General features: G+C 36.7%; 2 protein-coding genes across 2 annotated transcripts; one reads left to right on the top strand and one right to left on the bottom strand.

Annotated features, from left to right (window-relative positions):
• The first annotated feature begins 353 nt into the window (after positions 1–353).
• Positions 354–3021, top strand: LOC133296785 (FT-interacting protein 3). Its single transcript, XM_061495842.1, has one exon. It carries the CDS (start codon positions 424–426, stop codon positions 2746–2748), a length of 2325 nt encoding a protein of 774 aa, XP_061351826.1. The 5' UTR covers positions 354–423; the 3' UTR covers positions 2749–3021.
• A 6772-nt stretch (positions 3022–9793) lies between these two features.
• On the bottom strand, positions 9794–10771 carry LOC133296786 (zinc finger BED domain-containing protein RICESLEEPER 1-like). Its single transcript, XM_061495843.1, has one exon. It carries the CDS (start codon positions 10769–10771, stop codon positions 9794–9796), a length of 978 nt encoding a protein of 325 aa, XP_061351827.1.
• Between the last annotated feature and the right edge of the window lie 364 nt (positions 10772–11135).

Genomic DNA, 11135 nt, shown 5'->3' with positions numbered 1-11135 from the left:
TTTTTTGGCTGATTTTTGTTGTGCTTACAGGGTAAAACAATCGGATCTAACGGTTTCAAAGAAAGCTCTTGGTTTATTTAGTAAGTTTAAGCCTTCCAACTCTTTGTGAAATCAGAGATCTAGGTTTGCCATTGCTGTTTATGTTTTAGCTTTTATTACTAATGGCCATTTTTTTGAGTTTAAGCTCTTGTTTACGTTTTACCTCTTATGTAATCTTCTGTTGTTTGTGTCTTTTAAATTTTCCCGAATTTTCAGGTTCCTCGATTTGCTAGCATGTAACGGCTATTTGACTGTGTTTTTTGTTTTTTCTTGTTTTTGTTTTCCTGCTTTTTAGGCTTCTGGGAACGGTTGAATTTAATCAAAGTTGTTCAACACTAGCTTCGATTATTTTGAATTGGGTTTCTCATTCTTTGAACAAAGAAGATGCAGAGGCCTCCACCTGAAGATTTTCTTTTGAAGGAGACCAAACCCCACCTTGGTGGGGGAAAGGTCTCTGGTGATAAACTCACCAGCACTTATGATCTTGTTGAGCAAATGCAATACCTTTATGTGAGGGTTGTCAAGGCTAAGGACTTGCCTTCAAAGGATGTCACTGGCAGTTGTGATCCTTATGTGGAAGTCAAGCTTGGGAACTACAAAGGCACTACGCGGCACTTTGAGAAGAAAACCAATCCTGAATGGAACCAGGTTTTTGCTTTCTCGAAGGATCGGCTTCAGGCTTCACTTCTGGAGGTTACTGTGAAGGATAAGGATGTTGTGAAGGATGACTTCATTGGTAGGATCTTTTTTGACCTGAATGAGATCCCGAAAAGGGTGCCACCAGATAGCCCTCTGGCGCCGCAATGGTACAGACTGGAGGATAGAAAGGGTGATAAGACAAAAGGAGAGCTAATGCTGGCTGTTTGGATGGGTACACAGGCTGATGAAGCATTTCCTGAAGCTTGGCACTCGGATGCTGCAACAGTTAGTGGGACTGATGCTCTTGCGAACATTAGATCGAAAGTGTATCTGTCTCCTAAGCTTTGGTATTTGAGGGTTAATGTGATAGAGGCACAAGACTTGCAACCAACTGATAAGGGTAGATATCCAGAGGTTTTTGTGAAGGCTATTCTGGGAAACCAGGCCTTGAGGACTAGAGCCTCTCAGAGCAGGAGTATCAATCCAATGTGGAATGAGGATTTGATGTTTGTGGCAGCAGAACCGTTTGAGGAGCACCTAATTTTGAGTGTGGAAGACAGAGTTGCCCCCAACAAAGATGAAGTATTGGGGAGGTGTGCAATTCCTTTGCAGTATGTGGACAGGAGACTAGATCACAAACCTGTGAATACTAGGTGGTTTAATCTGGAAAGACATATTGTGGTAGAAGGGGAAAAGAAGAAGGAAATCAAATTTGCAAGCAGGATTCACATGAGGATTTGTCTAGAAGGTGGTTATCATGTTTTGGATGAATCAACCCACTACAGCAGTGATCTTCGTCCAACTGCGAAACAGCTGTGGAAGTCCAGTATTGGTGTTCTTGAACTGGGGATATTGAATGCTCAGGGTTTGATGCCCATGAAAACAAAAGATGGGAAGGGAACTACAGATGCTTATTGTGTAGCAAAATATGGGCAGAAGTGGATTCGGACTAGGACAATCATTGATAGCTTTGCACCAAAATGGAATGAGCAATATACTTGGGAAGTTTTTGATCCTTGCACTGTCATTACAATTGGTGTGTTTGATAACTGTCATTTGCACGGTGGTGACAAGGCTGGAGGAACAAAAGATTCAAGGATTGGAAAGGTACGGATACGACTTTCCACCCTTGAGACTGATCGAGTCTATACACATTCCTATCCACTTCTTGTTCTTCACCCAAATGGAGTGAAGAAAATGGGTGAAATTCACTTGGCTGTGAGGTTCGCTTGTTCTTCTTTGCTCAATATGATGCACATGTATACACTACCTTTGTTGCCAAAGATGCACTATATAAACCCATTGACTGTTATCCAGCTTGACAGTTTAAGGCATCAAGCTACTCAGATTGTTTCAGTAAGACTGAGTCGCGCTGAGCCGCCGCTGAGAAAGGAGGTAGTGGAATATATGCTGGATGTGGGTTCCCACATGTGGAGTATGAGAAGAAGCAAAGCCAACTTTTTCAGGATTATGGGAGTTTTGAGTGGATTGATTGCTGTAGGAAAATGGTTTGATCAGATTTGCAATTGGAAAAATCCAATCACAACTGTTCTGATCCATATCTTGTTCATAATATTGGTCATGTATCCAGAGCTTATCTTACCCACAGTTTTCCTTTACCTATTCTTGATTGGAATCTGGCACTATAGATGGAGGCCAAGGCACCCTCCTCACATGGACACACGTCTCTCTCATGCGGATTCTGCACATCCTGATGAACTCGATGAAGAATTCGATACGTTCCCGACATCCCGGCCTTCTGACATTGTGAGGATGAGATATGATAGACTTAGAAGTATTGCTGGGAGGATACAGACTGTGGTTGGGGACTTAGCCACTCAAGGGGAAAGGTTGCAATCTTTGCTCAGCTGGCGCGATCCACGAGCCACAGCACTGTTTGTGATTTTCTGTCTAGTTGCTGCTTCTGTTCTTTATGTCACTCCATTCCAAGTTGTGGCCCTTCTCACTGGAATTTATGTGTTGAGACATCCAAGGTTTCGGCATAAGCTTCCTTCAGTGCCAGTGAATTTCTTCAGGAGGCTGCCTGCAAGAACTGATTGCATGCTTTGAATCAACCTGAGAACTGCGCAGAATGGAGCTTGCTTTACTTTCATTGCTCAGCTCCAGATTTTGTTTTCTGGTTTGGTGTTATGACCTTCCTCTGAAGGTAGTAGATTTTGTGGATTTATTGTTCATTACTATGCAACAGGGTTTTCTGTTTTGACTTCTTGAACTTCATGGTAATAGTCCTTGTTAATTTGTAGTTTTGTAGGTTTGAGTTGAAAGTAACTTCTGTTGAATTACTTTCAAGTTTCATGCTTAATCAGATGTAGTAACTTTTCTCAATGGGAATTGGAGAGATAATTTTAACAGTTAGTTTCTGTGTTATATATATATATATATATATATATATATATATATATATAAAAGCATTAAATGTGGAGAATCGTAACCATACAAAAGATGAAAATATTAGATGTGAGGGATCATAATCATACTCTTATCGTTGCTGTACGTAAAACTGCTGCAGAAATGATTTTATCGTGTGTATATATATATATATATATATATATTTATTGTCGCAAGCTTTTGTGATTGATCCGTTTCTTTTTGAAACAGGGTTATCCGTTCAATTTTCATGGACAAACCAACCACAATCTAGTTTCATTTGTTTTTAATGGGAACTTGAACGTTCTAGTTTTTTTTTTTTTTTTTTTACATTTTCTATAACTTAATTGTTTATTATATGTTCCTCTGGAATTTTGTGTTAGTGATAACGTGAATTTTGAATTTAATAAGGAGTTTGATGAATGCATGTGTTATCACCGTTTTTGAGTTTTGGCACTAAAGTCCAGTCCTTGCCCCGTTGATTTTACTAATTTATATGTAATTTATATCACTGCCTAATTTATATCAAGTTGCATTGATTTGCTTGGATTCTGGGTGTTGCGGCAAAAATTCGAGGATGGACAGACATAGCTAGCTTATGCAATAAGTGTTTTTTTTTTTTTTTTTTTCTTTTACGACATTTTCCCTTTTTATTTTCATCTTCTATACTCATATCTGCATGATAAATAATGTGAAATACTCATATCAAGTCCTTGTTCTGCAGTTCATTCTTAATTATCCCTTTCTTACGGGTGAGAACATGAAGCACGTCTTGAATGTGGCAAACATTCTAATATTCTATGACAATTATACTATTGTCGTATTAGGGCATTTGAACCAATTATTTAAATTATATTTATTATTATGAATCTCAAATTTAATAGATAAATATTAAATGCAACATTTTTTTTTGGAAATAATATTTAATACAACATTGAATCAAACTATTCACTCTAAAGAAATCTAATAGTTAAAACATTTAAAAAATAATGTTTAGATAATTATTTTGCACCCAATTTGTGTCAGTTGAAGTGGTTAAAAATAGTTATTTGAATACCAAGGTTCAACCTTTGGGGATATTTTTAATCTTCACCGCAGTCGGGTCAAAATTGTGAAAACTATATACATCTCAAAAAAGAAAAAGATGATTATTTTGTTTTTGATGTAAATGTAAAATGAATCAATCTAAATACATTTATAATATAACCTTACCAAGTTGATAAAGAGACTCGTATTTTAATTTTGTTTAATAATTATATGATTTAAATTAATTTCATTTTATATATTTGTAATAATATTTAGATGTGCTTTTTAATTTTACATATATATAATATTTATATATAAAAGATCGTTACATTTATTTTATAGCTATTGAATTTTTCAAGACATAATTTTTTTAAAGTGTTACTCATTTTTTTATTTTATAAAACAATTTTGTAACTTATTTATTTTCGATAATTTCCCTTAACTTACTATGTTTTTTTATATATAGTTACAAATTTTTTTAATTTATCTTATTCTATTATCGTTATTAGAATAAATAAAAATATAAAATAATATCAATATTACTCAGTTTAGACCAATATCTCTTTGATTAGTCATGTATAAATTGATTAGCAAAATTTTAGTGAACCGATTGAAACCTATTTTGCAAGAGGTTATTTACCCTGTCAAGTGAGTTTTGTTCCAAAAAGACACACCCAGGATAACATAATAACTGTTCAGGAGCTCATTCATTATATGCACAAGATGAAAGGAAAAAAATCTTTTATGGCAATTAAAGTGGATCTAGAAAAGGCGTATGACAGGATTAATTGACAATTTTTAAAGAATACTTGTCAGGAGCTGCACCTCCCTGTGAAAATCATTGATTTCATTCTCATCCCCGACCATTAATTTGCTTTGGAATGGAGGTAGAACTGAAACTTTTTCCCCATCCAAGGGAATCAGGCAGGGAGACCCCCTCTCGCCTTACCTGTTTGTTATTGGTATGGAGAAATTGTCCCATATCATTAATACTGTAAGAACCCGCACCGTTAATTAAGGAATTTAATTAATAAATTACGAGAAAATAGGAAATGATTCCATAATTGACCCTAATAATTATTTATGAGGCTTAATAATCGTAATAAGTGATTAAGAATGCTGAAAGTCGCTTTTCGGGAGAAAAGTGCAGATACCGGTTCTGCTAGTCGGTATAAATGCGTGCCAAAAAAGTATCCCGGAAAATTAATATAAGTGCATGATAATTACTAGAATAATATGTAGGACTCGTAAAACGAGTTTCAAGTCCAGATAATGAGAACTGGTGCTAGAAACCGGTACTGGCTTGGAAAAGCGCGTACCGGATAGGTGCTCAGAAAATTACGAAAAAATATGATAATTCTTAGAAAAATGTCTAGTTTCAGAATCCAATATTTGGGATTAAAATGCTAAGCGTAGCAATTAAAGATAATACTGTGTGTTTAAGTGGCTTGGGCTATAAATACCCATTTTTAAGGGCACATAGCCCTAGAAAACAGAATTCCAGCGTGAGTTGTTGGTGGAGGCTGACCAGAATAGTGCTCCATTGCTCTTCCCTTCATTTCTTGGCCAAGTTATCACCTTTGACGCTTGTTCCTTCTTTCTAAACACTTGGCGAGGGTGAGAGTTAGCTTTGGGACTGCTTTGTTGGTCTCTTTCTGAGTGTTGGTGGCTGTGTTGAGCTTGTGAGGGGGCTGAGTTAGTAGGTTGGAGTGTAGAGGTTTTGTTCTTGGTTGTTGAAGCTCCAAGTGGTCATTTTGGGAAGAAAGGAACCACCTTGTTGTGCATTTTCGTGCACTCCTCCAAGTCAGAGTTTGGGAGCCGGTTTTGAGCTCCAAGAGCACCTCCAACCTCTGTTTTGAGCTTTGGTGAGTTGTACCTACCTTGAGCTTGTGTTTTAATGGACTAAAGGTGTGATCTTTGCATGTTTAAAGGATTAATCAAGTAACCAACTGGGGTGTGGACCTTAATCAGTATAAAGATGCATGCTTTAACGTAAGTAAGTGTTAAAAATGGAACCTTGGAAGGATATCTTCACGAAATGCATTTTCTGCATTCTGTCGTTAAATATCCGGATATGTGCCCGATGAATATCCGGATATGTGATATCCGGATATGGGTTTTGAGTATCGGGATACTAGGTATCCGGATATGGGATTCTGGATATCCGGATACGTCCAGTGAGATATCCGAATATTGCATATCCGGATATGGTCCCGAGGAATATCCGGATATTCTGGGATTTCGTAGAACAGTAGCTGTGCTGTGTGTACAGTAGGCTATTGGGGGTTTGTGGACCCTAGATTGATGAAGTTGAACTTCTGTAATTAATGAACTAAGTCAGAATTAAGTGATTAAGGACTTATGGCTTGGTATGGAGCCTTAAGACGTAAAACGTAAGGAAAGACGTTGTCTTTAAGTTATATGCTTGTGTTGCATTATTATTGATATAGTATTGGTCCATAACAGATTGTGAATCTGCTGTGTTTGGACTTTGAGCTGTGGACTCTTGGCTTTTGGAGTTAGCTTGCAAGGTAAGCTTTCGTGTCCTCGGTTTAGCCATGTTGTGGTTCCACCATGTCCCATGGGGGTATGGTTTATGCATGCTATGTACATGCTTTTGGATATTTGACATGTTGATTGAACTTTACATGTAATGGCTTTTAATATGCATGTGTTGTTTCATCTTGACGGGAAGCCTGAGTATGTGGCGCCATACAAGACGGTGTACCGAGGTGAATGCAAGTGGTACTTGCACGGTGTGTAGGTGATAGACGTATACCTGCACTGTCTCTGGCCAGTAGATTAGTATTGACACACATGGCATGATTATCTGCTGCATTGCATTGTTTTAGAAATGATAAATGATAAACTATTTTTGAACTTATATTGCACATGTAAGTGAGCTTGGGGTGGAAGATCCTTGAGGACTCACTGACTTACTGAGATTTCTAGATTAGAGATCTTACCCCACGTTTGGGGAATGCTTATTTCAGGATCAGGTAGTATGGGTACTGATGCCTCAGGAGGCCGGAGCTTAGCTGATTATGTTGTTTCTGCTTATTTGTTAGCATGACTGGATATTGATGTTGATTATGTTTTATGCCTTTTATCATTATGTTGTTGTTGAGACTGATGTTGGGCATGTTGCCTTATTTGAGTGAGCATGGGGATTGTCCATGACACTCTCAGTTAGTACTTTTTAGATTGGAGCTGTATAAACTGTTAGATGGTCCGATCTACATTGTTGTAGTTCCGTGACAAGAGCCACACTTATATTATCTATGATTATGAGGTATTTCAGTTAGCTGTTTTATTGCAATTACATACATGCGATGTTTTATTAATTGATTAATTAGCAAGTTGGTAATGTTAATGGCATCATAATTGAAAAGAAAAAGTAATTTCGCATTTTAATTAAGCGCAGCTTAATACGATATTATGATAACATTAGCGGATATATACGGGGTGTTACAAATACAGTAGTTAATGGTGGGTTATGGAATCCTATCAAGGCAGGTAAAAATGGTCCAAAAGTCTCCCATTTAATTTTTGCAGATGACTTAATGCTTTTTGCAGAGGCAAGTTGTGACCAGATGCAAACAATTAAAAAATGTTTGCAGTTATTTGAAGAAATGTCGGGGCTATAGGTCAGCTTTCAAAAGACCAATATTTATTTCTCCAAAAACACTTTGGGGGAAACAACAAAAGAGATAGAAGACTAAAGTGGGTTTAAGAGAGTTCATAACCTTGGAAGATATCTTGCAGCTTGGATGTCGCATGAGAGGGTGACAAGAGACAACTATGGAAATATTATTGCAAAGGTAGCCGAGAGACTCAGCAACTGGCAATCCTAAGGCAACTAGCCCAATCAGTAATATCATCAATTCCTTATTTTCACTTGCAGAGTGGGAGAATTCCTAAGGCAATTTGTGAAGAAGTAGAACGACTTCAAAGAAGGTTCATATGGGGGGGGGGGGTGAATGATAATAAAAAGGCTTGTTATATCATAAATTGGGACGTCCTAACCCGTCCAAAAGAATCTGGGGGACTTGGGCTTAAATGTCTATCCACTATGAATGATGCTTTTCTTGCAAAAATTATTTGGCAAATCCAGCAGGGGCCTGAGGCGTTGTGGGTGAAGGTGCTTCTTGGAAAGTATGCTCATGGATTGGATAGGTATGAGATTTTTTCCTATAAGCCTCGGGACTCCATCTTTGGGTCAATATGTGCAAAATCTGGAAGAAGATGCAAAAGTTCTCAAGCTGGGAGATTGGGGACGGTAAACAAGTCAATTTTTGGAACGATAGATGGCTCCCTCTTAATCAAAATCTTTTAGAGTTGGCTACAAATGATATTCCAGAAGACCAAGTAAACTTAAAGGTATGCAGTTATGTGGGAATGGATGGAAATTGGGACCTTAGCAGGTGTAATTAGGGGTGTAAATGGGCTGGGCTGGGCCGGGCTTTGACTTTTCTGGCCTAAGCCTATGTAAAAAAAAGTTAAGCCTATCTGGCCTATCAGCCTATTAAAGGCTTCGTTTATAGGCCAAGCCTGCTCTATCTTTAAAAAATAAAAGGCCTACTATGGCCTATAGGCCTTGTAGGCCTACCAAGGAGTGATTGAGTTATTTTTCTGGACATAGATTGTAAAGTAATAATTGAGAATCGTAAACCATAAATATATCAAATTTTGTGGACCCCCAAGCTCATAAAATAAATATATATAAATCTTGAATCCATCAACAAAAATAGATATATCCATCAACATAAATAGATATAAAATAAATATATCAAATTTTGTGGACCCCCAATTGGGGAGTTGTTGAGAAAAAACAACGAAGCATAGAAACATAAATAGAGTAGTTCCAATTTGATAGAGCAAAGGAGCAGCACAAATCTGCAACCTGGCACATGGTTATGCAACAACAAAATGTTATCTCCAGTTTCCCTGCTTTTACAACACATATCTAGTGGATCACTTACAAATACAAATTAAATATTAAACAACTCCTGAAATATTGTCATTGCATACCCAAGTTTAAATGTAAAAAGGTTAAGAGATACCGATCATATTCTTAAAGTGAAATTGTTCAGCAAGATTAAGAATTACAGAACTTGAAGGTTCAATTCGGCTAAATCTTGGATTCCTCCAAGAAACACGTCCGTGCATGTGCCTTCTAAAAACTTGGAAAAACTAAAAACTGAAAAACTAAAAGTTCAAAAGCTTGCTTGGTGTCCATCAGATTCATGCTTCATCCAATGATCTACAATTTGTCACATCAGCCATTTCTCACTATTGTGCTTCCTTGTTATCACATACATGGCAAAGGAAAATATAAGGGAAATTACAATTCTACCATTAATAACTCAATCAAGACAAGGGAAAAGAAAGTATTATTGAAAGATGCTTCATCAATAACTTCATAAACCAGCAACAACAAGGTACCAATTACTCCACAATATTAAGTTGCATCAGCAATCAGCATGTAACATTACATGACAAAAATTACATGACAAAAAAGTGTAGAAATTTACATCTACCTGTAAACCCTTTAAAGCAATGAAACAGAGGCAACACAGGTCCATCAACCTAGCCATACAAAAATAAGAAGGGAACCAACTATTAATTCAAACAAGCAGAAGCAATATATGAGAAAAAATAATAATTAAGTACATAATAACAAGAATTCTATTTATACTTTTTATTTTTTTTTCTTCAAATCATACTTGTTTCGTAGCCAATCTCCGCCACAAACTAATGCTTGAATAGTCTCTTCGCTTAAACTAGCACGATAGGCATCAATTACTCTTCCACCAGCACTAAATGTGGACTCAGATGCTACTGTAGAAATTGGAACAGCTAATATATCTCTTGCCATCTTTGATAAAATTCTGTATTTCAAGCTGTTGGTCTTCCACCATTCCAAGGCATTAAAGGAAATGTGAAATTTTTCATCACAAATATAAATCCCTTCTTCAAGATAACTTTTTAACTCTGATTTTACTGGGGGAACAATTTCTTTTTCACGCACAATGCTCATGATTTTAGAAAATCCAGATTTAGGACCTTGAGGTGGGAGAGTGGAAGACAAGGATGATTGGTTCACACTAGTTTCTAGCTCACTATTAGAGACTGGCTCTTGCAAACCTAAAGCACAATACTCATTATACAAATCTTCTAAAGCTTGCTTCACTTTTTCAACATTTTCTTTTGCCTCAACTTCTGATTTGTATATAATTGGGAAGCAAATATTTACCACATGCAGTTTGCACCTTGGGTCAAGAACACTAGCAATCGCCATCAGTAGGTTGCACTCCCCCCAATACTTGTCAAATTTTACTTTCATTGGCCTTGCCATTGATCTCATAAAATCATCATTATCTTCAATTGCAGCATCAATTACTTCTTTAACCCTATAAACTTCAGGGAGATATAAATTGGCAGTGGGATAGTCACTACCTGATATGACATTAGTAACATGACTAAAAACCTCCAAAAGATTACAGACCTTATCAACTTTGCTCCATTCTTCTGCAGATGGCAGGTAATTATAATATGGTTCCCTTTCCTTGTATTCCGGAAATACATCTTTGAATATTAAAGCAGTAGATAACATTTCACAAGTTGAGTTCCATCTAGTAGGACAATCAATAACTAACTTTCTTTCTTTTACCCCCATCTGCTTAACAATATCACAAAAATTCTTCAACCTCAAGTCAGATTGATTGACAAATTTAACACTTTCACGAACATTCTCGATTATATCTTTGATATGACTAAGGCCATGTTGCACTAATAAATTCAGAATATGAGCGCAACATCTAACATGAAATATGTTTCCATTAAGGACTAAATTGTTGCTTCTTGACAATGTGCTCTTGATATTTCTTATGCAAACATCATTATACGCAGCATTATCAACAGACACGGAAAACACCTTATTTTCAATCCCCCATTGATGAACCCTTAGTTCATCATGGTTTTTAGCAGGAATTAGGATCAAATTGTGTGATTAAATGATGAAAAACAAGGTTAATGTCCTA

Source organism: Gastrolobium bilobum, unplaced genomic scaffold (assembly GCF_033153095.1).
Source record: "Gastrolobium bilobum isolate Gb01-03AN ecotype WA unplaced genomic scaffold, APGP_CSIRO_Gbil_v1 utg26535, whole genome shotgun sequence".
NCBI classification, from domain to species: Eukaryota; Viridiplantae; Streptophyta; class Magnoliopsida; order Fabales; family Fabaceae; genus Gastrolobium; species Gastrolobium bilobum.
Note: the sequence above shows the minus strand (reverse complement) of the source record. Positions and strands in the feature narration are given on the sequence as shown.